The sequence below is a fragment of the Ictalurus punctatus genome, chromosome 9 (genome assembly GCF_001660625.3).
Source record: "Ictalurus punctatus breed USDA103 chromosome 9, Coco_2.0, whole genome shotgun sequence".
Taxonomy (NCBI): Eukaryota; Metazoa; Chordata; class Actinopteri; order Siluriformes; family Ictaluridae; genus Ictalurus; species Ictalurus punctatus.
Genome location: NC_030424.2, coordinates 18,655,826 through 18,683,306, shown reverse-complemented (window position 1 = coordinate 18,683,306; position 27,481 = coordinate 18,655,826). Strand labels below are relative to the sequence as shown.

At 37.9% G+C, this 27,481-nt stretch overlaps 3 protein-coding genes across 10 annotated transcripts; 1 reads left to right on the top strand and 2 right to left on the bottom strand.

The window, feature by feature from the left end:
* Positions 1-450: 450 nt before the first annotated feature.
* On the top strand, positions 451-8,366 carry slc18b1 (solute carrier family 18 member B1). Of its 2 annotated transcripts, XM_017476935.3 has the most exons (14): positions 451-590; positions 790-905; positions 1,044-1,139; positions 3,305-3,378; positions 4,142-4,289; positions 4,524-4,680; positions 5,113-5,249; positions 5,356-5,457; positions 5,610-5,701; positions 5,807-5,902; positions 6,506-6,580; positions 6,669-6,762; positions 6,850-6,899; positions 6,997-8,366. In XM_017476935.3, the coding sequence occupies exons 2-14, from the start codon at positions 792-794 to the stop codon at positions 7,082-7,084; spliced, it is 1,323 nt and encodes a 440-aa protein (XP_017332424.1). In that variant the 5' UTR covers positions 451-590; positions 790-791; the 3' UTR covers positions 7,085-8,366. The 2 variants fall into 2 exon arrangements, with proteins under 2 accessions (XP_017332424.1, XP_053538602.1); XM_053682627.1 differs by lacking the exons at positions 451-590; positions 790-905; positions 1,044-1,139; positions 3,305-3,378 and adding an exon at positions 3,386-4,038.
* Positions 8,367-9,550: 1,184 nt separating this feature from the next.
* On the bottom strand, positions 9,551-23,245 carry ahi1 (Abelson helper integration site 1). Of its 7 annotated transcripts, none has more exons than XM_017476934.3 (28): positions 23,135-23,245; positions 22,695-22,788; positions 22,526-22,585; positions 21,911-22,038; positions 21,238-21,776; positions 20,871-21,010; positions 20,573-20,762; positions 20,210-20,402; positions 20,031-20,126; positions 18,853-19,038; positions 18,395-18,547; positions 18,150-18,282; positions 17,622-17,745; positions 17,309-17,538; positions 17,112-17,218; positions 16,885-17,003; positions 15,281-15,411; positions 14,674-14,814; positions 13,951-14,141; positions 13,765-13,810; positions 13,617-13,654; positions 13,372-13,486; positions 13,159-13,214; positions 12,974-13,030; positions 12,658-12,820; positions 12,477-12,571; positions 12,077-12,156; positions 9,551-9,840 (listed from the first exon to the last, which is right to left on the bottom strand). In XM_017476934.3, the coding sequence occupies exons 3-28, from the start codon at positions 22,533-22,535 to the stop codon at positions 9,669-9,671; spliced, it is 3,633 nt and encodes a 1,210-aa protein (XP_017332423.2). In that variant the 5' UTR covers positions 22,536-22,585; positions 22,695-22,788; positions 23,135-23,245; the 3' UTR covers positions 9,551-9,668. The 7 variants fall into 7 exon arrangements, 6 of the variants coding, with proteins under 6 accessions (XP_017332423.2, XP_053538599.1, XP_053538597.1 ...); XM_053682624.1 differs by having other exon boundaries at positions 21,911-22,035; XR_008396991.1 differs by lacking the exon at positions 9,551-9,840 and adding an exon at positions 12,292-12,383.
* A 1,503-nt stretch (positions 23,246-24,748) lies between these two features.
* Positions 24,749-26,735, bottom strand: lft2 (lefty2). Its single transcript, XM_017475618.3, has 4 exons — positions 26,305-26,735; positions 25,714-25,948; positions 25,345-25,593; positions 24,749-25,226 (listed from the first exon to the last, which is right to left on the bottom strand). The coding sequence occupies exons 1-4, from the start codon at positions 26,567-26,569 to the stop codon at positions 24,902-24,904; spliced, it is 1,074 nt and encodes a 357-aa protein (XP_017331107.1). The 5' UTR covers positions 26,570-26,735; the 3' UTR covers positions 24,749-24,901.
* Positions 26,736-27,481: the final 746 nt, after the last annotated feature.

The window sequence follows — 27,481 nt, the reverse complement described above, 5'->3', positions numbered from 1 at the left end:
CATCTTCCAAAAACACCTAACCAACCCATAAAAAAACACATAAATCAAAAAAAAAAAATTAAATAAAATTTAAAAATTTACTCTGGCACTTACACCTCTACACTGAGCACTTTGCTTCTTCTGGAACCCAATTAACAGATCCTGTATGGTAGCACTACTTATATTGTTTTCTGTTGATATATCGCTTTGCTTGTATTTTCTCATTTGTAAGTCGCTTTGCATAAAAGCGTCTGCTCATGTAAATGTAAATGTAAATGTCCAGGCACTGTCTCCTCTTCTACTTCAGTTTTTATTAGCTGTCCGTTTGTGTTTTCCCTTCTCCCAACCCACCTGATCCAGTTACTCAGCGAATTAAAAGCCCTTCCCGGGAAATACACGTGAATGTATCCAGGGCATGGGAACCTGTGATTTAACAAATCAAGAAATTTCCACACGGTGTCATAAAAAAAAAAAAAAAAAAAGAGGCGGGTTTGTCGAAATACGGGTGGGAAACATAGTGCTTGCTGTTGTGTTGAGTATTTGCACAGCTTCCCTCAGCAGTTTAGTTCAGACCGGTTCAGTGTGAACTCAGAGAATACTCGATAGTACAGGTATGTAAATAAGAAAAAAGTGATTGTTTTTAACCTACACACTAATCTTCCGTTGCTTTCTTTAATTTTAGAAGATATTAAACGATTACCGAATGACTCAAAATTTAATAATAATAATAATAATAATAATAATAAAGTCTCGACTTGTTTCTCTTTTCTTCCTACATACTATCTCTGCGTCGCTTTTCCACGTTGTCAGACATGTATCTCTCAAAGATGAGTCGACAACAGCTGTTGACTTTAATTGCGATGGCATCCATAAACTTCAGCTCAATGATATGCTACTCAATATTAGGACCCTTTTTTCCACCTGAGGTAAGAGCTCTCTAAAAATTACTTTGTATAATGTCAGATCAATACAGTGAAATTGAGAATGTGAATATCAGCCTAGACCGAAGATTATAGACTTTAGCTTTTGTGAAATGATTTTAATATGAACTGCTTTTCCTGTAGGCAGAGAGAAAAGGAGTAAGCCAAGCAATAATTGGGTTAATATTTGGATGCTATGCCTTCTTCACTTTGGTTGGATCACTGATCTTGGGGAAATATGTAAGTTGTTCTTCATTTTCAATTGAACACTTTTTATTGCACTGAAAGTTTTGCATAATAGACACTTTTACTAAGCTATGTATACTTGTCATACACTGTCAGGGGGTAAAAGGGGTATTAAACTTGACCTTTCTCTGTTTCTGGGGTGGAACCATAAAGTCTACATCTTTTGTATTTTTTTTTTTTTTAATAGGTATCTTTTACCTTTATCTTTTAAAAAATGCATCATGTGTACCTTTTTAAAGCTTTACTATAAAAAAAACTAGTACATACCTTTTAAAAATAATAATAATTCATGTTCATGAAGTAATTTTAAAGGTACACTGTATTCACATTTCCAGGAGTAAGATGCAATAAAAGGTACATAAGCTGTACCCTTGATGGTTCCACCTCAGCAACAAGGAAAGGAAACACTATTTTTCTGTGTTCAGGTGTCCTTTGTAGGTGTTCAATTGCTGACTGTAGTCCATCTGCTGTTATGCAGATTTTGTCAGCCCTTCTTTACTGCAAAAGATGCAAAGGGACCACCACAGGACCACCGCTTAGCAAATGTATTTGGGTGTTGGACTATTCTCATCATGGGAGTGCATATTGAGCTGGAAGGTGCTGATGTAGCTTATCATGTGTAGCAGTGTTTCTGTGGTTTTTAAACACTTGAAGTGTCCACTTTTTTGGTGCAACTTGTTAGTTATAAATTCATATTTTTCCATGCAGACTTTGTATTATCATTATCTAGTCCTCCATTATCATAAAAAAAGCTGTTGGCTTTTTTTCTTTTCTTTTCTTTTTTTTTTTTCATAAATGAACTGTTTCTCAGCCCAGCAATAACTCCATGGTGTTTAAAAATCCCAGCAGTGCTGCTTTACCCAAAACACTCGTGCCAGCAGCACACTCAATGTCATGCCTATACATTGTCACTGTGGTGCAGAGAACTGTCCACCACCTAAATAATATCTGGCCAGCAGTGGTCCCTTTTAAAGTGCCCCTATTTGCTGTATTAAAAGTGCCTAATTTTGTTTTTGAGGTCTCATGCAATAGGTTTACATGCATCCGAGGTCAAAAAACACTTTAATTTTCTCATAATTTACATTGCATCACCTTTATTCTCAGTGTCACAAACGATTCATTCAAGGATCCGTTCACTTTAAAGTCCTCCTTTCAGAGAGCTTACTCTGCTCTGATTGGTCATATGTCCCAGTTTGCTGTGATTGGTCTACCGTTTACAGCGCGTGTTGGAAAGGAAACACCCATTACCATATCTGAATTTCAGCTCAGTAATAATGTCGTCAGTTTTACCTTATCGGTGTGAGCCCAAGTCCGATAGTGATACACATTGGAAGATCGACCCGAGCCACCATCGCAAGCATGAGGAGAACAGGACGTTTCTCAGTGGTAAGTTTGTATGTAGTTACAGGATGCAACCAACTGTAGCATTTGAGGGCAGGTCAAAGTACATGCTGTTCTTGAGCAGCCAATGAAGACCAGAGGCGGGGTTTTTGTTATAAACCTACGTAGGTTTGTGCAGAAAGTAAGTCTGGAATTACTGACGACTCATTTCAGGCTGTTCAGAATCATTTCCTTCTTTTGGGAGACAATAAGTCCATTTGTCGTGCGATTTGATTTTTGAAACGTTGCAGACGTTTTACATTCACAACTGGCTATATAACACTACGTGAACGGTAATATCTGAAAGAGCATAATAGGGCACTTCAAATTGATGGGCATGCCAGAGAGGACTGACAAATTATGCATACCACCAGATAGGAAACTATATGTAACTGAATTCGTACAAAGTGCACCTACAGTATAAAATATATTTTAAAATATATATATATATATATATATATATATATATATATATATATATATATATATATATATATATATATTATGTGTGTGTGTGTGTGTGTGTGTGTGTGTGTGTGTATGTATGTATATGTTATACCCTTGTAGGAATAAAAAATCAAATTGAACAGCCAGTGGGTGTAGTTACATTATGGGTGCATAGCAAACTGACAACTGAGGCTATGTGTATGTATAAGGCTTGTATATTGCATGTGAACAGTTTTGAAATGTTAAGTTTGTAGTTTGGGCATTTGGTGAATTAAGAGATTCTGATTTAAGATGCAAATGTTTTACAGCCATGCTTTTTGTTTGCACTATAGATTGTCCAAATTGGGGCTAAATGTATGATTATTGCAGGACTGTTAATTTCGGGCTTAAGTACTATAGTCTTTGGGTGAGTGCTGGATTCTTCTCATTAGTCTGTCTGTCAATCTTGTGAAAGTTTTCTCTACCTTGATTATTATTTAACATCACATTTACTATTTATAACATAACATTTCTGTAAAAAATATTTTTTTAGACAGGTAAACAAATGTAAGATATACTGTGCTATATGGCCAAAAGTATGTGGACACTCGACCATCACACCCATGTGTGGGTCTTCCCCAAACTGTTGCCTCAAAGTTGGGTGCACACAATTGTATAAGGTGTTATTGTATGCTGTAGTAATATGATTTCCCTTCACTGGATCTACGAGGCCCAAACATGTACCAGCATGACTATGCCCCTGTGCACAAAGTGAGGTCCATGGAGGAAGACATGGTTTGCCAAGGTTGGTGTATAAGAATTTGAGTGTCCTGCACAGAGCCCTGACCTCAACCCCACTGAACACCTTTGGGATGAACTGGAACACCAACTGTGCCCCTGGCCTTCCTACCCAACATCACTGCCTGACCTCGCTAATGCTCTTGTCGCTGCATGAGCAAATTCCCACAGCCACACTCCAAAACCTAGTGGAAAGCTTTCCCAGAAGAGTGGAGGTTAATATAATATTAAAAGGAGGACTGCTTCTGGAATGGGATGTTCAACAAGGACATATGAGTGTGATGGTCAGGTGTGCACAAACTTTCAGACATAGTGTATTACATATGACATTACCATGACTGATATCATTAGAAATCTTTGTTTTTGTCTTTCTTTTCCTAACAAATGCACAGATTCCTAGACAGAGCTCCCGATGGAACAATCTTCATAGTGCTCTGTTTTGTCATAAGGTCTGTAAATGCACTGGGATTTGCTGGTGCTGTAACATCCTCTTTTGCTGTGTCAGCAAAAGTGTTTCCCGAAAGTATAGCAACAATTCTGGTGAGTTTTAGTCAACATGTTTTTCCAAAACAGCCATGGTATTTAGAAGATAACTGTGCCCTGTCTTGCATAGACAATAGTGCCATTTAAGCTGAAGTTACCCAATTGTATTGAACATGTGAAGCATCCCATAGACAAGCCTTAACTAAGATTCTCATGAGATCAAACCATGAGAGGTTAAAGATTTTTGTATTTTGAGTAATAGTCATTTCCAAACAATTATATTTTTCACAGGGCTTTATTGAGATTTTTACAGGACTGGGCCTCATACTTGGACCACCTTTGGGTGGATGGATGTATCAGGAATTTGGATATGAAATTCCATTCATTGCTTTGGGAAGTGTTCTGTTTTTGACCGTTCCCTTAACCATGTGGATTTTACCAAACTTTGGTTGGTATAACTTTTATATTATATTATCTTATATTGTATTGTATTGTATTGTATTGTATTGTATTGTATTATATTATATATTTATGGATTTTCACATGAGCTATGACAAGCATGTGAACATGGAAAAAAGAAATCATCATCATCATCATCATCATCATAATGATCCTCATCTGTGGCTTATGTGTAATAGGCAGAAATACACTCACTGGTCACTTTAATAAGAACGCCTGAACACTGATTATCAAATGATCCAATCCTGTGGGAGTGGGGTGATGATTGTGACCATTAACTGAAGCTCTTGACCTGTATCATGCATTGTGCTGCTGCCATATGATTGGCTGATTAGATAATTAAATGAATATACAGATGCACAGGTGTTCCTAATACAATGGCTGGTGAGTGTAACTGTGTGTTTTTATATTTCACAAACAGATGCGGTTGCCTCACAGGGCTCCTTCTTCAAGCTGTGCTCGCGAGTAAAGATGATGCTCATTTGCTTTGTGGTGTTCACACTGAGCTCAGGAATCGGTTTTTTGGACGCAACCTTATCAATATTTGCCATGGAAGCAGTAATTTCACACATAAAGCTTCTTCAGTCACTATGAAATCACATACAGCCTCGTTCTGTGGATGAACACCTACTGTAACTGATAAAATATTATTTTCTATGAGCAGTTTGGCCTGAGTGCTGAATCTGTGGGGCTACTCATGGTTGCAGTGTCATTACCCTACGGTGCTGCGTCCCCCATCCTCGGGATACTGAGTGATAAGTATCCAGTAAATAATTTTCATGTTGGTCATTGGTTAAACTTCTGTGCTAGTGACGGAAGGATGTGAAGTTAAATCTCAGAACTACCACTGTTTTCCTGAGCAAATCCCTTCTCTTACCATTTATAATACTGTTTGTTTTTGTTTGTTTTTTTGTGCAGTTTATCAGAAGGTGGATGATGGCAATAGGAGGAATAGCAACAGCAGTTGGATTTTATTTACTTGGCCCTGTTCCTGTCTTTCATATTGAGAGGTAGGCCTATCAAACATAGAGTAATTGGTAGATTAAGATAGCTAGTAATTAGTTAATCTCTAATGAACACTAAATGATTGCCTTAATGAGATTTTTATTTTATAGTGAGCTTTGGCTTACTGTTGTCATGCTGGTGGTCATCGGGTTTTCTCTATGTATGACCTGCATTCCCACCTTCACTGAGATGCTCACCTGTGCACAGTAAGATAACAGATAAAAAACAGATTATGTTCTTTACATAATTTGTTTACTTAATTGTGCATTTATTTGGTTGGTTGGTTGAACAATTTTATTCAAAGCGAGCACATTCTTAATGGGTTTTATTTTTTTGGAAAAGTTTCATACATTTTGACAATTAATTATTAAGTTCTACTCAATACTATTTTTTATAATGACTGGCAAATTTAATAAAAAGTGTAGTCTTGAAGCATTCTGATCAGTTCATTACGTTTCTAATAGTGGTCCATCACACACACACCAGTACACTCTAAGAACTAATGGTTATTTAATGGCTTATTGAATAATTAAGAATTCTTCCTAAAAAAGATTCTACTTGCATCCCTTTCAGGTAAGATTATAGAGTTCCACATAGAACCTTTTAAGGGTTCCCCAGTGAAACAATCGAAGAACCCTTAAGGGTTACACTCGAGTTTACAAATCCGTGTGTGTGGATCATGTACACACTTTTCAAGGGAATGTTCTGCATCATAATGTCTTAATGTAAATGAAATGTCTGGTGCATGCAGACATACTATACTATAAATTACTTGTATATAATAATAATAACTTTTTTTTTTATTGCAGTGAAAATGGATTTGAGGACAGTTTAAGCACATTGGGTTTGGTATCAGGACTGTTTTCAGCTGTGTGGTCTGCAGGGTACGTATTAGCCAAGCTTGGTTTTTTAACATTTAAGATTAATCACCTTTTATTTTTTAAAGCTGTGATGCTCTTCATTTTGTGGAAGGATGTTCTTCGGGCCCACTATTGGTGGAATTATCACACAGAAACTGAATTTTGAATGGGGTGCAGGTTTTCAAGGAGGGATCACCTTTATTGCTGTAAGTATATAGATGTATAGCTACGGCAGAAAGTGTGTAAAGCATTACCTTTGATTCATTTTTTTTCCCCCTCCTCATTTTGTTCAGGCATTCCTGCTAATATTATTTTTGGCCAAAGAAGAAATACAAAAGACCAGGTAATTTCCTATGTTTTCTTTATTGGAATATCGTGTCACATTTATTATCCCAGACACAATACATTTGGCTGTGACACTGTTTGTATTTTAATTTAAGATATACGAAAGTCAATGGGGCTGAATACACATTGTGCGCAGGAGAAAAATCCCCTCTTCTCTGCTCGTCTTCAGAAACTTCTGTCTGATGTGTACCCCAATGTCTGACCAAAATGAAGGTATGTGTGGTGCATTGGTGCATCACCATGTGGAAAAAAGTACTGCCAAGACAAAGAAACTGCACTCTTACTACTATAGTTGTATTAAGAAAACCCAGAAAATGTCTGCTTTAGAATTTAACCTATATTTGTAATGGACAATCAGGTGCTATTCATTTTTTAAAAGCAAGTTTACTGTATCTGAAGCATATTAGGACCCCACAACATATAGCTATAGCTTTATCTGTCCACAACAGTGAGATATGTAGCACAGACTGTGCATATCAAAACACAAATTGTATAGTTTTTTTTTACAGTGTATGATTAATGATCTTTCTACACAGAGACTGTAAATAATACTATGTATGAAAATGTTTGTATATACTTTTACTAACTCATATTTGATTAACTTGCATATTAATTATATTCTTTATCTTAATGATCTACTCAATTAGATAAAATATATAACTATCAGTGTTATTTAGGCAACATAAACTCTATACAAAAATGTCTTGTATATCCACCATTGGCACTGAAATCAAAGGTATTAAAGTAATAGGCCGGTGGTGTGCCCTTTGCTACAGTAACGGTCTCATTTTTTTGAGAATGATTTCCACCTGATGATGGAACGTGATTGAGCTGTAGGGATTTGATTACTTTAAGCCATGAGAGCATTAGTGAGGTCAGACACATGTTGGGTTATTAGGCCTGGCTCACAAAACTGTTTTTTTTCCTGTTGTATGTTTTCACCAAACAATTTCTGTTAACCTGAAAAAGAGGTAGTTTTTCCCCCATATACTAGCACAAAAAGCACAAGATTCTCTCAAATATTCATGTATACTATAGTGTTTTTAGATTACTAGGGTGCCTGCTCTTTTTTTTCAGGCTATTAATCCTCCTTTACCAAAATTTGGCATTAAGGCATGTAATATCTCCAAGGGTCACCAGACTTCTTGTCACATGTATCCACTGCTCCAGAGCTGAATAGCAGTGAGCAAGCTTAGACTGCTGGCATCAGCTTAGGTGTGTGTGGCTGCTTGGCTAAGGAAAGCCATATTGCTTATTACCTGATGAATAGAGTTGAGGCAGTGTGAAACTCTATTGGTGGCGGTGTTATGTGTTTCTGTGGCCTGCTGCTTTTCATATTATAAATGAGTGGGACATCATGGAGTAGAAACATCTAAGTGAAAAGACAAACTGTAGGACTGTTGCAAAGGTGGCATCATGTTGTTATGCTGCATTAAAAGTCCCTGATCTGCTAAATGTAAAGAGGTACTCAATTGTAAATGGCAATATTGACTGTATTGGAACCAATATAATGATAAAAATGTAATGCCTATCAAATAAAAAAAAAAAGTGCAAATAGCCTAATTAAAAAAAAAAAAAAAAAAAAAAAAAAGATCTTAAGCAAGATGAATATGCTCATTCTATAAAATGTTTCTTACACATATACATGTATCACTAAAAATATGCTTTATAGCCTCAAAATTCTGTAATCAGCTCTGTACCAATGATCCCCATATATAGCGAAATCACTGCACACTGAGCATGATGATCTGGAGATTCCACTTTGTGCAAAGAATTTAGTGCCACTGGTTTGGTCCTCATTAAACTCGTCTATTATCAAATTGCTAAAGCTTTTGGTAAGGCTTGAAAATACCTAATGTGCTTAATATAAGCACTGAAACAAAGCAGGAATGTGAGGTGCAATATAAGCGAGATTAATAACTATACCCAGGCCTGATTATGGATTTGGAATCTGTATATTTCTCTGGGATATCACCACTCAAACAAGGAATTATTTTGTTGTAAACCACATGTATAAATTATTGTTTTTCCCATGATCTAATATAATGGTATTTAAATGCTTCTTTTTAAGATTTGCATTTGTAAAGATTCTGCAGATCACATGTGTTTACACCATATATAAAACTGCAGTTGCTACTACTGGGCCCATAAGCAAGCACTTAACCCTCAACTTGGCTTTATTCGAAGTTGCTTTGGTATGAAATTTGTAAATCGAATAATGTAAATAATTACAAACTAATTCTCAGTGGGCTAAAGTCCACACAGCACATGCAAATTATATCACGCTGCCAGGGCTTGACACCAACGTGCTTGGCAGCTAGGTCTGATTAGTATTTTACGTGCTCTTGGAGCAGATTGAAGTCCAAATACTCAAGAAATGTACCTACAAGTACGTGACAACACTAAGGTATACAAGCAATGGCTCAGTGAGTGGATACTCCTGTGACAAATGTAAATGAAACACTATTATAATTTTGTACCATGTTTTAGGAATAAAAAGGGCCAATTTGTGTTCACCTATATATTTAACTCTTTTTTGCTATTTTTTCCTCCTTTATATTTGGCTGTTTATTTAAAACTTTTAAAAAGTGAAGCTGTGTCAAACAAGCACATATAAATATTAACACGGTTAAGAAAAAAGAAAACATGAGAAGTCACTTAATTTTGGTTATTAAAATAAATATTACAGAATACATTTAGACAGAAGGCTTGATATGTATATAGTTTTCTTTTTTCCTGAGTATTAATTGTCACCCCAATCTGACACTTATTCCTGATTTGTATCATCAGATTTGAAAGCACTGTTGGTTTGTCCTAATTTTGGAAGAGGTCTCTTTTTTCTGGTAGATGGTACAGAAGTATCAGGATCTGCTGCTGTGGTTGGTGGAAGATCATAAGAGAGCTCACTTTTCTTCACCTTTTTCTTCTTCCTTTTAGTTCTTTAAATAAAAGTAAGAAAAAGAACAGGTCATGGCATGATACACTTACAGTGACTTATCAGCTTCTACAACCCCTGGCACAAATTATGGAATCACCAGACTTGGAGGATGTTCACCTGTGTTTTTTTTTTTGTTTTTTTTTTACTTTGTAGCAAATAAATAAATCACACATGACACGGAACAATTTTTGTTTAATAGCTGAATGTTCTGGCTTCATGAATCAAACAAGATAAATTGAATAATTTTCATTATTGAATCAGCTTCTAATTTGTATTTCTAAAACAAATACCAGCACAAATCTAAAAATACAAATTAGTCTGGAGTGAAAAGATAGTCCTTAACCTTGGACTTTTTGAAAAGAAACATGGCCCCAACAAGAGCGTTGTCAATCGAAACAATGGAAAGGTTTCTTAAACTCCTTCAAGAAAAAAATTCGACACGGCGTGTGGTAAAAGATGTTTGGTTGTTCCCAGTCAGCTGCGTCTAAAATCTGGTGCAAGTATAAACAAAAGGTTTTAAAAAGAAAACCTATGGGTATACCAAGGAAGATGTCAAAGTGTCAGGATAGAAAACTCAAAGCTATATGCTAAATGAAGAACAAATGGACGGAACCAGGAGTCAATGTTTGTGATAGAATTGTAAGAAATCGGCTGAATGACATGGGATGTATGTATGTATAGAAATGCCAAACAAAAACCAGCACTAACACCTAAACAGAAGAAAACAAGGTTACATTGGGCTAAAGAGAAGCAATCATGGAGTGTGGACGATTGGATGAAAGTGATGTGCAGTGATTTAATTACGAATCTGCACTGGACAAGGAGATGATGCTGGAACTTTTGTCTGGTGCCATTCTAATGAAACATATAAAGATAACTGCCTGAAGAAAACAATCAAATATCCCCACTCATTTATAATATGGGGTTGCATGTCAGGTAAAGCAGAAAGTATGCTTCACTTTTTACACGTACGCTAAGAACAGCGAACAGTACATGTGACGCAAATTGTCATCATCAGCAGAGTACGCACGTACTGTACACGCGCTGCCTGATTTTTCTAACGGCGCGTACTTCGTATGTGCAGGTCACACATGCGCATTTAATTCTTTTGCACTATTTACTTGTTCCACAAGGTGGCAAGAGTGACCCAGGGCCGTTCATTGTCGAGGTAGTTGAAGAAAACACGGAAGAGAAGAAACGAGTGCAGGTTAGAAAGTACCCGAATTTGTAGAATTCTAGCCTTAAAGTGTATAAGGTATACACTTTGTATATGGGTGCTAATCATGGCAAGAGATTGCCCAAGCATGGTTCTTCGAGGTGTTGTGATTCTTCTTCGTTGTCGTCCTTCACACCAGAAGACCTGCTTTACTGCTCTGTATGGACTCTTGTAGGCCAGGAGGTGTAGTGCAAGTTGTCGTAATGCACATGCTTCAACACGTCACATGGCACGGGTGTACATTGAAATTTGACACCCTTCTCATTCCATCGATAGAAAATAGGGTTGGTGGTGAAGAAGTCATTTTACAGGATGATAATGCATCTTGCAACAGAGAAGACAGTGTTAAAGCTTTTCTTCAGGAAAGGCAGATCAGTTCAATGACATGGCCAGCAAACAATAAAGATCTCAATCCCATTGAAAATTTATGGTGAAAATTTAAAAAATTGGTCCATGACAAGGCTCTATCCTGCAAAGGATAGAGGATCAACCCCTATTTTGAGAAAGCTGGATCCAGATTGATGGAGTATATTGTTTTTCATTAGTGAAGTCAACACCTCAAAGAATTCAGCCCATCATAAAAGCCTAAAGAGCAGCAACAAAGTACTAATTGTGATAGTGTTTTGGGTTGTTTTATGATGATTCCATAATTTTTTCGACAACATTGAGTGAATCCATAATTTTTTCCTCTACTTGATCTGGAGAAAAATATGACATTAATTAAAACAATTTAATTGAACTTGTTTGAGGTATGTTTCATGAAGCCAGAATATTCAGCTATTAAACAAATTGTTGTGTGTCATCTGTAATTTTATTTATTTATTTATTTTTACTACAAAGTAAAAAAGCCAGGTGAGCATCCTCTAAGTGTGGTGATTCCATAAATTTTGCTTTGGGTAAAAATAAAACCAAGTGTTTAAAACAGTTAAGGTACTTCATCTTTTACCTATTTAAAATGTTAGACTCATAAGAAAGATAGGGCTCTGGAAAAGAATGTATTAGCGTTAGTAGTGAGCCATACTTGGCAGAAGGTGCCTCGGCATCAGTGTCCTGCTCTGAAATGATCTTCAGGTCCCCAGAGGCACTGACCGCTGCAGACAACTGCAGTAGGAAGGGAAAGAGAGACAAGAAATAAGTGCTAAGTCCAAAACACTGTTCCCTTTTCTAAAAAGTTAACTTGTCATTAAAGTAAGTTTATTTAATTATCTTAATCAGTGTTATTAAAGCATAGCATACATTAAGCTTAGTCCTACTGAATTTAGATGTCTTTTCCATAATGATCATGGAGAAGCAAAGTAGTGCAGGCAAGACCCTCACCCTAGATAACACTAAGAACATTACGCACTGTAAAATTACATTAAAATCTGGAGTTGAAAGTTAAACTTGGGTGTTGTCTTATTAAAATTCATGCATTACATTACCTTGGGGACTGTGGCTCCAATAACTCCTTCACTTATTTCCTCTAAGGGTCCAGGTTGTGCCTCTATAGCCCGTGAGAGCTCTTCATCAAACCCTTCTGTGTGGGAGAAAGATAAAACATCTTTACAAGCACTATATGAACTTAATCTGATGCTCATCTGTTACCCAAAATGCTCTACACACTTTCATCAGCCACATAGGCAGCTGGGAAGTAGCCCCGGTGTCCACTGGCTAAGCATCCAAACCACCAGTTGTCACTGTCTTTGTGCAGCACATGGATCACATCACCACGGCGTAACATCAGCTCATCAGAGCGATTTGCATTGTAGTCATACAGGGTCACAACCTGGAAAAAAATGCACGGGGGTCCAACCTTGCACAAAATAACTACAGTCTAGCTCAGCTGAATGTACCTGCAGTAAATGTAAAAGCAGAAACGAAACTGTAAATAGAAAACTTTAATGAAGACATCACGATCAAAGCAGGAGATCGTAAGTACCGTCTGTTGTTCCACATCAGTCTCAACTTGTAATGGAAATTCAGAATCTGGTACACTCTGGGGAAATTCGTACAATCTGCTGTTAATAATATGAAGCTAATTTAACTTTATTCCATACAAATGTAACAGTTATGAATTGATCTCATTTTGTCTAGTGATCAATCTGACCAGAAAATGATTCTCACCCTTTGCTTTAATGAAGTCATTCTTCTAATGGGATGTCCAAAAGCAGTGGAGCCAACTGTGGAGGTGGAAAAAACTTTTTTTTTTTTTTCAGAAAGAAGCTATTATTCCAGAGCACATAAACCTGAACATCTCATGAGCATGTCTCTGTATGAGGTACCATGGGAGCCCTGTATGGTAAAGCTATTAGTAAATACTTGACAGCTTTTACGTACATGTTTGTGAACTGAATGTGGCTTGAGGAATAAGCTGAGCACCAAGTGAGCCGGACAGCTGCAGATTGGAGTGAGGAGAAAGCACAGATGGAGCAGGGAGAGAAGTATGCATACCCTGAAACACAGTAAGACAAGTTACTAGCTAAATTTCCATTTTATGTTGAATTACTATAAACATATCTGACTGTTGTTGTCCATTGTTGTTGTTTTTTTTGTACTGATATTTTTGTATCACAGCTACTTGCTTCTTGGGATAAGCTCCTCCCCAACTGAGACATGGTTCCTTCAATTAAAAGAAAAAAACATTTCTATTTATTAAAATGACATTCAAACATAATATAAAATTATTTACATTTCAATCACTTGATCTGTACAAACAGCAGAACTACTCACCCTGTTCATAGAGGTACTCCATGCCAGAGGCATTGCGATGTGGGTCCTGAAACAACAACATTCAACATTTTCTTACCTGGGCTATAAGTAGTTTAGATTAAAACACATTAGCTGAAGAGACAATATGTATGGATCCTAGACTAGTTCACATTACTATCTGCATATGTAAACCTTGCATGCTCTCACCAGAACGGAGTCTAATTTATGTTTAACTCGCTGCATCTTGAGAGACATGCGAGCAGCACTGGCAAATCGGTCCATTCCAGAGGCTGAACTATCCTGGAACGCAAGGATCTCGGTCTGATTCCTCAACGTTTTACTGACAGCAGTGTCAGACCTGTTCAGCGCTCTCATACTCTCCAGCTCCAATTGAGTAACTAAACAACAAACAGGAGAATTAGCTGATGATTTTGCTTTTCTTTTACATGCAATTATACTACAGTTACACAAGGATTAATGGTGGGATCTGTGAGTTTAGGTCAGAGCACATGTTGTAATAGTTATAAAAGTTATCTTCTCTGTAGCTGAACCAGTACAATAGGTTCAAATGAAAACAGTCTTTAAAACAAACCAATCCACCCAATTAGAACAAGAATGTGTCTCTTCTTGTACATCAATAATGTTGCCTGTCATTTCAGAAAGCATGGCTTTGAAGGGAGAACTGAATTTTATTCATTTACTCATGCATGTTCAGTAAACACTTTTTATCCTGGTCATGGTAAATATAGAGCCTATCTCATGAATACTGAACTAAGAGCAGCATTTACGTCCAACTCACAAGCAGTGTTTGAACAGTTGTGCTTAGAGTATTGATTGACATGATTAAGCCAGAAAACAATAACTCCCATAGTGTAAATGATATAAAGCCTTTTTTTTCCTTCATTATGACCTGCAGACATATAAACTCACCTTTTCGGTCATACACATATAACTGAATTAACTGATTTTGCCCAAAGGCACAGAAAGCCACCAAGTGTTCATGGGGATGGAAAGCCACTCCACGGAGAGCAGTTGGGTAGCTCAGCTCTGAGTACACAGCCACTTGATCACCTGCATTTGATCAGAGAGCACACACAGGCCTTCACTGACAAGTTTTGCAACAACAGATGGAAAACACCAGGAAGGTTGCAGGTTTTCATTTCAGTTAAGCAGAAATCAGGTTTGCTCGTTTTAAAAAAAAGTGGTGAGGACCGATGTGTTCAGCTTGGCTGGAGTGAAAACCTGCAGCCACATGGGACACTTTCAAATGGTCTATTCTAGGAATTATTAACATTATTCTTATGTTAAATAAAACAAAACCAAAAATCTACATGAATGGTATAGAGTTATTCTAAACACCAAATTAACATGCAAATGACATTTAAAAACCTAATAAGCTTTACTAAATGAAGCTTTACATAAAGCGCTCAGTCTTAATTCTGTCTACTCTTCAATTTCAGCTTTACATTTCTTCATGAAAAAATACTAGCCTGCTCAGAGGACTTTATACAGTTATATGCTGATGAAAGGTGCATACCAGTCTCTGCATTCCACACATAGGCAAGTCCATCCTCACTGCCTGAGAAGATGAAGTTTCCACATGGGGTGAACGTGCTGTTGATCCTCTCCCTGTAATTTGTGGCACCTACATATTTCTTTATAGCAAAGCTATAATAAAAAACAGACACAAATCAATAAAACTTGACAAAGTCACAGATTTCCTGCCTATACCACAAACATGTTTAGAAAGTAAATATATAGACAGGTGACAAAGGAAAGGGAAAAATGGCATCTCTAATGTTGGGTCATTTTCCTGGCATTGCTTGAGTCCCCCCACCTTAAATGGACGGGTCACTGCAAATCAATAAAAATGTATTCTGTCTGATCCCTATATCCTGTGATTAAATATTTCTGTACTGATACGAGTGGTCTCTTCCAGGATGATAATCCACAGGGCACAAGTGTTCACTTAATGGTTGGGGCAAATGAGGAAAATATGTAAATCAAATGCTATGGCCTACACACTCATGATCTCTCAACCCAATTTGAACACCTATGGGAGATTTTGGTGTTCTCCATGACCATTATCAAAACACCAATCGAAGAAATACAGTGCTCTTAAAACATATTTGCCCCATCCTGATTTCTTCTGTTTTTGTATGTATATATATATATATATATATATATATATATATATATATATATATATATATATATCTCATACTAAATAGTTTTAGATCTTCAAACAAAATACACCATAAAACGCAAGGCAACCCGAGACCTTTTAACCAACTTCATGCTGTTGAAAAAGTTCTATTTAAGTGTTGATTTGATTGATCAGGGTTTGCAGTAATCAGGTCTGGTTGTGTCTAGTCCAGCTGAACCCCATTATGAATGTAGTTTCATAGATTTGGGGAATTAGTAACTATGGGGGCAAATACATTTTCACACAGGACCAGTTGGTATTAGAGAACTTTTTTGCTTCAATAAATAACAATATAATTTAAAAACTGTATTGTGTTTACTCGGGTTGCCTTTGTTTGATCTTAAATTTTGTTTTAATTCCTGAAACAATTTAGTATGATATACACAAATAGGCTGTTTGTGTATATGGATGGGGCAAATACTTTTTCACAGCACTGTATATTTTGGAAGAAAGATGTTCATCCCTTCAGTACAGTTCAACAGACTTATAGAATCTATGCCAATGCGTGCTGAAGCTGTTCTGGTGGCTCGACACCTTACTATTACATTTGGTAACTCTTCTTGTAATTCCATCCCTTTGTTGCCTGTCTGCACATACATACATGTTAGAGAAAGTTTGAGTTTCGGACAGATTCTGCATGATGTCCAAAACGTCAGGAACCAATTGGAATATGTTGAGAAAGTATATCTATTTGAATATGTTGAGCAAAATCCTCAAATACACGATACAGAGTCTGAGAAAATGCTTAGAGCATAAAGGTGAACATTTAGAGAACATGCTGTAAGTAATAAATATAAAATTAAGTATATTTAATTTTACTCTCATTGGTTCCTGACATACTGTACATACGTTACATCATTCACTAAATACAGATGTAGATGTGGTATTCTAAAATACTGCACAAAATTCTCTGCATACATATCAAATGTAATTACATTCGCAAATCCATCACGCGCAAAACGCTGTCTTTGGCATGGATTAGTAGACGCCTTCCATTTGGATGCACTTCTAGTGAGCTGATGGGAATTCCATTCAGATCACTTTCCTTTATTTCCTAGAGGAAACATTTAATGCCATATACTAATTAGTTGTTGTGAAAACTTTTACACAGTTAGTATTACATTTATGTCTAACAATATTTCTGTACTACGATAGATTTTACTTTCTCAATTTTCCACAGACGCGCTGCTCCGTGCCATGAACCACCCTCTACTTTAGTACTCCATGCAATAATTAGGCCAGCATTGTCTGCAGAAAACATCCTGCTTCCTGCATCAGAACCACCACACTGTTGCAGTTACTTAGATCTTTATATGATACACGTAACAATGACAAATACACTACAGAGGCAAGCTGTACCTTCACTGTCAAAACACAATGCATTGATGAAAGTCTTGTGTCCCTCAAACTCTTGCAAGAGCTGTCCATTCACGTCTTTAATGTCTAAATTCCACACTCGAAGCAGACCATCATAGCCCCCTGTTACCACCAGGCTTGGAGCTTGAGGGTGATACTGGGCAGAGTATACAAACGATGGGTGGGGGAGGATCTTCTGAGCAAGTCCTTGAAGTCTTTCAATGTTCCACACTCTGACAGAAGAAAATGGGATTTGAACGTTCATAAAGGCGCAGATCTCAATTCTTATTCCAAATATAGTCAAGGAAGTATTTACCTGACTGTTCCATCGGAGGACGCTGACAGCAGGCACGTGTCATCTCTGGTCCAGCAGAGATCATAGACAATACTGAGGTGGCCATTAAAAGATGCTAGAACTTTACCTGAGGGGATCTCATACACTACAGAGCATCATACCCAAAGTCAGTTTCATTTCTGTAAATTGTTACTTGGCCAAAACATTTTGGTGACTATTTGCATAATGTGATTTGATATTAGTCAACAACATAGAGATTACAACATCAAAATGGATTGTTATTTTATATAGGAGGTATATTTGAATATAAATAGGGCATTGAGTCTGTGTATAGATTCAGATCACTTTGGAACATCTCACTGATTGGATCTCATGTTGTTTTTTGAACAATAAACTGGATGTTTGTTTCTCTCATCCAACGTGTTGTAGATTTTTACTTTCAGTTGTGCTTTTGAGTATGATCACTTATGGAAAAAGGTCATTAGCACCGCTAGTTGTTTTTGAAACGATAAAAGACTCATGTTTGTCAAGTACTCATCATTTATTCACCTATAATGGGGAAAGCATCTCTGTCTGCACAAGCAGCAGCCAAGACCCTGCCATCATGAGAGAAGCGAAGAGCAAAGCAGCCCATCTGGCCGCCACGGAACGACAGCATCGGTTTGTTAGGAATACGACATACCTGGTAGGATTTTTTTTGTTAGAAAACTGTACTCACAAAATGAGTAAAATATGATAGAATATACAATAGGATATGTTCTTCAACAAACAGCTTGCACATTATTTCATGATACCTGTCCAGGCAAGCGACTCCATTTTATGGCATCTGATTTGCTCTCCAGCAGCTGGGTGAAAGTTTTCTGAGTGAGTTCAGTGTGGAGTTCAGTGTACGAGGTGCTGCCCCGCTCCTGCTGCAGAGCCATCATCGAACGTATACTGGGGTCTACCTAGTGACAATCAGATTGGTCTTAGGTCTTAGCCATTCTCAGTAATTGCACCACAACAAAAAAAAAAATTTGATAAATTCATGCTGATTCTTACAATATTTATAGGTGTTGAAAATTTGAAACTTAAGTCATAAAACATTTAAAACCACTGGCAGTGCTCGATATAGAAAACATACCTTAAGAACATGAGGATATAAACCAAGACCTTGATTTATGAACTGTCTTTCTACACATCATAGGTTTACAATAAAATTTATAATAAGATAAAATACCACAATGTGGTCATTGCTGTAAGTTATACGTACATGTTCTGGTAGTTTGAGGCCTTTCGCTGTGACATAAAGAGTCGAGCCATATCTGTTCCAAGGGTATTTTGACCACCACTGAAACACCTCGAGCGTTTGTGGATTTTTCCTAGCTCTGGGTGGAGGGCTGTACAGCTGGAGACGCAGTTTACTGTCAACGTTCAGCACACCATTGGTCCCTACAAGCTAAAAAATATATTAACAGATGTTTGACAAGTTCAAGCCATGCCTAAATTAGGACATAGAAGATATAGATTTATAATTTATAGTATACTATACAGTGCATGACATAAATATTCACCCCCTTTGCACTTTTCCACATTTTTGTAGTGTTACTACCTGGAACTGAAATGGACTTATTTGGAATTTTGTCATAAATCTACACAAAATAATATTGAAGTTGGGGGGGGGGGGGGGGGGGGGGGGGGCAGATCATCCTATAGCATGCAAATTTATTAACAAATAAAAACGTGAAAGTTGACATTTCATAAGTATTTACCCCAAAATATGGGTCAAGGAGTTACTGAACATGTAAGTAACATCTCTACATGACAAACAGGAAGAACCCTATTGAAGAAAACTATTTCAGACATTTGACCTCGAAACCCTGATCCTGTTTGGACTCCAAAATCTAATCAGATCATCTGCTGGTTACAATGATAATTCCTTATAAATCCTATAAACATTCAACCACTTGTTCTTGAGATAATGAGAATCACGAACCGACAGACAATAAAAAGCTTCTGCCAGTTAGAGGGAAAGGCATAACAAACAACATCATGAAAACCAAATACAGGACAAGGTTTTGTAAATGTATTATCAGGGTTTGGTTTTGAAAAAAAATGCCAAACTTTGAACAATCTGCACCAAACCACAAAATCCATTATTAAAAATGGCAAGAATATGACAAAATGGTGGCTCTGTCGAGAGAAGGCCGTCCACAAAAAGTCAGTGACCAGGCAATGAGAACATTAGTTAGGGAAGCAATGTTGTGTATGTTCAATATATATAATCCAGGAGGTACAAAATGTGGAACGGTTGGAGAGAGGGGTGAATACTTGTGCAAACCACTAAATACTGAGGAAAATGGCAAGAGCCTTGTATGAGAGCAAATACCAAGAATCCACTATAAAATCTGTTGAAAATCCAATTACAGTAAACATGCCATATTAGGGTACCTTCAGAAAAGCCCAAGCAATTTTGCGAAATCCTCGCTCTCTCAGGTCAGCAGAGACATTTGCCCTTGCTTCTTCCATGCTCATAAATTCAAGGATCTATAAAAAAAAAGGAAAAGTTTTCTTCATCATGATGCAGCACCAATGATGCGTAATGCAATGAATAATCAATACTGGCTCACCTCAAAAAAGAGGATGACCTTTGGAGCCTCATCATTCTGTTGAAGAAAATAACTAAAGCGCTCATTAAAGATGATCTGCTCCTCCCACTCAGGAACTGTTGACTTTTGTTTCTTGAAGTCGAAAGGCTGAGTTATAATGGGAAGGACATGTTCGACATTCTCCTGTTCATAAAAGGAAGACACTCGACGGTGGCTGAGTGTAACAGAGAAATTATATTAAAAAATTTTTTTTAAAGCATCAGTACATGAATATGAGAGCATAACAATATATTTATGTGTCTGTTTCACAATTCAGGCCAGAACACTAATCAGATGCATGTCTAGCAGTGTTATGTTTTTACAGAAGACCTGTCAAATACCTACCTGTCCTCTTTCTTGACATACTGTCCAGTGATTTCATCCACAACATGGACTTTGACCATGGGGTGGGACACCAGAAGGTCCGTCTTGAGTCGGTCTGTACGGTGAATGTAAACTCCCAGGACCAGGCTGTCATCATAGGCCTGGCTAGGAGATGCATCCACTTCTGTCTGACTGTCCTGTACTATCACTTCTGCCAACAAAGAGCCAACACAAACCAACTACTGTCAATACCATAAAAGTAGATTCATGAGTCTGGTGAATTGCTGCCAGAATGATGACTATGTGCTGCATTACTTACCTTGTTTTCTTTTCTTCTTCTTTTTGCCTACGGGCTTGACTGTCTCTTCTTTCTCCTCCTCATTTTGAAAGTCTTCTTTTGAATTAGTTTTATCAGCTGCTAACTCCACCCGATTTTGGTGGCGTTTTGATGGAAGTTCACTTGTAATATCAAAAAGGCAAATGTATTATAAAGACAGAAAAACAAGATTATTCTGATTCATTTTACGCTCGTCAGAACAAACTGAATATGGAAGAGAATCAATATTGTTGAGCAAATAAATAAAAAAAATCTCATTTTAGTTGAGAAATTTGTGTGTGGGAGATTAATCACAACTTTATTGAAATACATCAATCTCTGTACCAACTCAATTACTGAAAACTCTCACTTTTCATCTCCTTTACTTTCTTTCAGATTCTTCTTTTTCTTTTCAAATTCATTGTTTAATACAATTATTTCTTGCATTTCATTCTGTTGCTTTTGCTGGGTTTTCTTCGGCGCCCTCTGCTCCTCCTGTGTAATCTGTTGCTGATACTCCTTAAGGAGATCGTATTCACGTTCAGACTCTGCTTTCGTAACACCAGCATCATCATCTCTTCTACTCTTCCCTTTTTTACCCTTTCTCTTCTCCCCCAAATCTGCCGCAGCAGGAAGTTTTATTTCAGATCTCAGGGCATTCTTCTCACTCTCATGTTCATCTTGAACAGCTGGTAGTGGAGGGAGTGCTCTTTTGCTCTTCTTTCTTCCTGAGATTGCAGTGGACATTTCCTCACCAACATTACTGACGTTGGCTTTCGTGAACACCTCATTCTCCCTGCGCCTGTTCTTCGTGTACCTTGGGCTGCCCTGAACAGGGTCATATGTGTTATTGAGAATGGTCTCATCTTCCTCAGTGTCCTTGGTCAGGTTTTTCCTTAAGGTCTGAAGCTGCAAGTGAACAGAATGGGGGCAAATCATTTCCAATACTGAGCAAGAAAATTAGCCGATTTAATGCTTATAATATTATACATGTTAATGGTCAGTTGTGAATTGCTTTCATTTCTAGCAAACTCATTTCATACTTCAACATTCTCCCGCAGCTGCTCAGCTTGTTGTTTTGGCTTTTTCTTCTGTGAAGGAGGGTTTGTGTATCTCCTTAAAACCTCATCAAACTGGGTTCTCGGCTTTGCTCTTACATCACTCTGACCTGCTAAAAAGTGAGTTAAACTGTCAAATGACCCCACCTACACTGTGTGGCCAAAGGTATTTGGACACCTGACCATCACACCCATATGTGCCCATTCCAAAACCACAGCCATTAATGCAGACTTGGTCCCCTTTACTGTTACAATAACCTCCACGTTTTATGTGAAAGCTTTCCACTAGATTTTGGGGCATGGATGTGGTGTTCGCTGGGGTTGAGGTCAGGGTTTTGTGCAGGCCATTCAAGTTCTTCTACATCAACCTTGGCAAGCCATGTCCTTACGAACCTCACTTTGTGCACGGGGCATAGTTGTGCTGGAACAGGTTCGAACACTTTCCAGTAAAGGAAATTCTTAATGCTACAGCATACAAAGACATTCTTGTTTGGGGAAGACCCACAAATGCATGTGACGGTCAGGTGTCCACACATGCTTGGCCAAATAGTGTAATGCTTTGTGTGAGAATGAGAATAAATGCGAGTATAAAGTCCTTACCTGCCGGCATTCTCGAAAATTCAAGGGAAAATTCATTCTGTGTACAAAATACACCTCAATCTGAAGATGATTAAAGTATACATATATTTAATATATATAAATTACTGTTTAAAATGTGGACTAAAAGATGAAAGTAATATGAAGTAAAAGGATATGCAAGACTTTCTACTTGAGTATCCGCCAAAGAGGATTGTGCTGATGCTGATGCTCGGGTGAAAACAGCCGGAAGTGAATTCTGGTGGTTTAAACTGCTCCAGAAAAGCCTGGCAAAGAAGGCGTGATGTAAATTAATTAGCAATCTGGCTAATCCGCATGCATCCGAGTAATATTACTCTAAGAAAATACAGTACTATGCACAATGATAAGATTCTTGCAAACTGTTTTAGAAAGAAAGCGAGACTTTTAGTGACTTTTTCGTGTTTATTTGAAGGCGTGTCTGCGTTGTCTGAATCACCGTTATTTCACTTAACGCTACTCTAATGTTGCCAGGTTAGCAGCCCGCTACCACCGTATAATCACATTAGCAACAAATATAAACTAACGACCAGCTTAATCTTTTCGTAATAATCAACACTTATTAGGATCTGTTATATAGTGTGTGTTACTTACCTAAAAAATAAATCATGGCTGTCTTTTTTTTTTTTTTTTTTTTTAACTAGCTATTGTAATAGCCAGTGAGCGGTTGCGATGGTATCCAGTAATAAACAAGTTCTAGCACAGCCTCCGGTTGACGTAGTCATCTAAAATCACCTATCAGAGCACAGCACCGATACACGTCAGCGCGCGACGCTCCCCTGCAACACAACGCCCCCTGCTGCTCATGTGAACACGTTCAATAATGGAGACCATCCTGTGTCCAAATAACACGCAGACACACCTTTCTGCACAGGAGTGTGTGGTTCTGGACCAAAGTGCAGCGAGTTAGACGAGTAACAGACGGTTCTGTAACATTATGTGTTGGTTAACACTTTGTGTTGGTTAAAATAATGTTACAGAATCGTCTGTTATTAAGTACTACACTATTTAGCCAAGCATATGTGGACACCTGACCATCACGCCCATATGTGGGTTTTCCCCAAACTGGTGCCACACACTCAATTATGTAGAACGTCTTTATATGTACTACAATACTGGTCGTGGCTTTTTCTTGTCTCATAAAAATAATGTTCCAGTTTCTAGGTGATAGTGCTCCTCAACTTTGATGCACACTGACCCCCAAAAAGCAGTTTTAGTGCATGCTGAGGTGCATGTGTCTGAATAAATCAAGGCGAAGTGAGCATTTGACTTTTATTAACATGTATTATTATGTCATATGGAAATTCTTGAAACTCTAAGCTTCAAGAAACACGAAACTTAATTTGTTTCATAAAACTTAATTTGTTTCACGAAACTTAATTTGTTTGGTTCATCATATAGGCTACAAACTAATAGTCTGTATGAAACACCAATAATTTAGGAAATATTTGGCTCCTACACTTTTAAAGAGAAAGTTCCGTCCAACTTTCTACTTTTCACAGATGACATTGGGGAAAAAAAGTATAGAAGGTCATCCTTTTTTCGTATTGTTATTATTCTTAGGCAGTACCTTTTTGGGCATGTACCTACAAATTCTTATTAATAATAAATTAAAAACTAAACTTCAACAACCTCCATGACTATTCCCCTGGCTGCTTCCTTCTTAAAGGAGCTTCTTTCACTAATTAAAAATAAAAAAATAAATAAAAATACACTACATTAATGGAATAATAGGAGTGAAATTATAATTACTGTGCATTAAACTTTTCAAAATATGATGCTTACATCCAAACGACTAGCCTACCACAGCCACAGAAATCAAAGCATTTAAAAGATTTTGTCATCCACCACAGCTCACTGACTGAGTTGTTTATTGTAGGCTATATCCTGCATGCAATGCAATCAGCTGTACCTACATGAACCCGAACAGTTGATTGCAGTGAAAAATGTTGCAGTGTGTGAAATGTGTTAATGGCTGGTTCGCTTCAAGTGTTATGAAGTGCTCGTTAGCATCTAATTGATTTATGTGGTTATCTCCTAATTCCTAAGTAATCCGGTGTGTTATTTCGGAACCTGTTAAATTCCATTGCTTTGTCAGTCTTCCCTAACTACCCTGTTAGATCCAAGATCATAAGCATTTTTATAGCTAGACGACATGAAATTCATACAGAACAAACGTTTAAACACAGAAGGCTGCACCATTACACATTAAGATTAAAAAATGAATTGTTTTTTATTCTCAGAAAGTAAAAGTGAAATCACACAGTGCCTTTGATGGTGCAAAATAAACTAACGTGACTCGAGACAATATTATATGCATTATTTTCAAGTGCTCAGTTGAATAGTGAGAAGTCCTCGCTTTTAAGCTGTGGAAATCTTGTCCATGGAACATCCGCACTTTTCAACGATCATGTTGGGAAACTCGGCCACTTCGATCTGTGTGTAGTCCCCTTTCTTCACCAGGTACATAACCGGAAGAGGCGCGCTTTCCACTACCGAGCAGGATCTCGGTCCGTAGCCGTAATTACGCTTCGGCTGCTTACATCCTCCTGCGCAGCGGAAAGCCTGGTATCCAGCGGGCTCCAGGATCCAGTACTGCGCCCACGTTACTTCCCGGAAGTTGATGTAATGTTCCTCCCGACAGCACGCCTGATTGTTCGCGCCGCGCCTGCAGTCGCCCAGGGACCTGTATACAATAACGCATTAGTGACACTGCTGATATTATATCCTGAAAATACTGCAACATACACACCAGTGGTGGATTTCGGGTTATACTAACCCTATACTGTTATAATATCACTTACCCATATTCTTCCAAGTTCAAGGTGTATAGGATGAGCTCAGGTGTCCCTGCAGTCTTGTCGAGGTTGTTCGGGGTGTTTTGCATGGTGAATCGCACTCGCTTTGCCATTACGGCTGCATAATTTCCAGGCCTCTCTCCTTCGATCCGCACCTCCAAGTGCAGTGGACTTTTTGTCAGTGACTTGGACCAGTAATGAACCGCTTGAGTCACGTCAAAGCTCCTCCAGCCGACCTCGTTTACTGGCACCAACCTGTCCGAGATAAGAGCAAGCATTAAGCAATGAATTCTGCCTTGCTCCTTTATTAAGCAATTAATCTGAGTCAGGAATCAACTGTCTGTCTCAATATAGCTACAGCTTCCATGTGCTTACCTTGAGTCTACCAGTGAAGTGTGGTTGGACTCGTTGCACAGCCAGTATATGCTCACTCGGGCGTGATGGACGGGTCTGTGCTTCTTCTTCTCGGTCCCAGGCAGCTTCCTCGGAGCAGTCTGATAAAGTTTGAGCTCTGCCATGGCCACCTCGCTGTTTTCCTTCAGCCGTGACTCCATGTCAAACACGAGATGTTGTCGAGTCATTTCTGAGTATTTCATTTCCCCTGTGATATCTGGGAAAATATATAAGAGGATACTTGAAATCTTCAAGCCAAGTTGGACATACACACACTGTACACTCTCAGTAAAAGGGTACTAAGTTTGTCGCTGGGGTGGTACTGTGTTTTGTACCTTTACTGTGTATATTATACCTAGAAATGTACATTTTAAAGGAACACTTTATGCATGTTCCGGGATGAAAAATAGCCTATATATTAAGGGTGTACCCTTGAGAGTAATACCACAGCGACAAGGAAAATATTTCCCCCCCTATTTTTATTCTGGGAGAGAAAGTGTGAATTCAACATGAAGGCTTCAATTGACATTATTCGTATATTTAATAGGCTACTTTGGACAAAAATCAGTTTACCTATGTTGCCATGGATACGCCTGAGGATTCCCGCCAAACTGGGCAGAGACCTCCGCCTCCGAGCATGGTGCAGTTTCAGCATGGACAGATACTTGTTCTTGATGTGATTCGGGACCACCAGATTTTCCAAGTCTCTCTTCTGGATACTGGGCAGTTCCGTTAGTCCGACTTTTTGTAGAATCGCCTTCTTCATGTCTTCAGTGGAGTAAGTTTGCGCCAGAGAGATGAGCGTTGCACACAGCAGCAGGTGGATGAGGAGAGCCATCTCGTAGGGTCGTGAAGTGACTGAATGTGAAGGGCTTATGAGTGTCCTCTCCTTATATTCAGCTCAACCCCCTGTATCACATCACGTCTAGACCACTTTACAGCCTTAACGGGGTAGGAGGGGGGAGGGGGGTAGTAACCTGAAGAGTCTGAGCTACTTCAAAGATACGTCGCTAATTATGAGTCGTTACTTTGTTTTCTCAGATGAGTGTCTCAAAAAAAAAAAAAAAAAAATCTATATGCTGTCCAAAGCATGTATCTGAATGTAATTTAATCAGTGACATAATGAAGGCCCGGTTCCCTCTCAGAAAATATTGTACTAAACGGTATACCTACTTTTCCTTGTCACTGGGTTATTTATATACATTACATTGCATTCACATGATTGTGTAAAAGATATATATAGGTACAAAATCATGCACTGGAGAAGGTAGCACTCCATTGACCGGTCCTGCAAAATGTGCAGTACTTTTTTCCGAATGTGATTGTAACCCTGACATGTCAATAAAGTGTTAATATTAGCAGGTTTGAATTCATATGATAGTATTCTCATTAATGACAAATTTGGGTCCATATTTATTGGTTGGGTTATATTTAGAGGCAAAGTGTATTCAGAACTTACTTTATCTCTTATAAGGATCGAGTTATTATTACAGATACAGACTACGGTGTTGGGCACTTGGAAATGTGGATTGGAAGAAGTTTTCTTAAGGGGGTGATTATCTATTTCTGCTCTAGGATCAGTCAGACGTTTTTTTTTTGTCCCACAAACAGGAGGACTAAAGTTGGCCTCAGTCTGCCTTGTGTATTGGCTTATAGGTTTTCTATCAGACAACTTGGACCTCCGAAAGGTCTGAGGATAAATCAACTATTCTCAGAAAAGTCACCAAATATACTCCCTGCATCCTGCTGT

What these genes read in the sequence shown, in the direction of transcription:
- lft2 (XM_017475618.3), bottom strand. Translation starts at nt 26,569, where the DNA reads ATGGCTCTCCTCATCCACCTGCTGCTGTGTGCAACGCTCATCTCTCTG. An exon ending in GCGTATCCATGGCAACATAG is followed by an intron (nt 25,949 to 26,304) that starts GTAAACTGATTT and finishes ATATTTTCCCAG; the next exon opens with ATATCACAGGGGAAATGAAA. An exon ending in ACTTCACTGGTAGACTCAAG is followed by an intron (nt 25,594 to 25,713) that starts GTAAGCACATGG and finishes TATCTCGGACAG; the next exon opens with GTTGGTGCCAGTAAACGAGG.
- slc18b1 (XM_017476935.3), top strand. Translation starts at nt 792, where the DNA reads ATGTATCTCTCAAAGATGAGTCGACAACAGCTGTTGACTTTAATTGCG. An exon ending in GAGATGCTCACCTGTGCACA is followed by an intron (nt 5,903 to 6,505) that starts GTAAGATAACAG and finishes TTTTTATTGCAG; the next exon opens with TGAAAATGGATTTGAGGACA. An exon ending in GAGGGATCACCTTTATTGCT is followed by an intron (nt 6,763 to 6,849) that starts GTAAGTATATAG and finishes CATTTTGTTCAG; the next exon opens with GCATTCCTGCTAATATTATT.
- ahi1 (XM_053682622.1), bottom strand. An exon ending in GAAAGTAAAGGAGATGAAAA is followed by an intron (nt 21,011 to 21,237) that starts GTGAGAGTTTTC and finishes TGATATTACAAG; the next exon opens with TGAACTTCCATCAAAACGCC. An exon ending in GCCTCAAACTACCAGAACAT is followed by an intron (nt 18,548 to 18,852) that starts GTACGTATAACT and finishes GATTGTCACTAG; the next exon opens with GTAGACCCCAGTATACGTTC.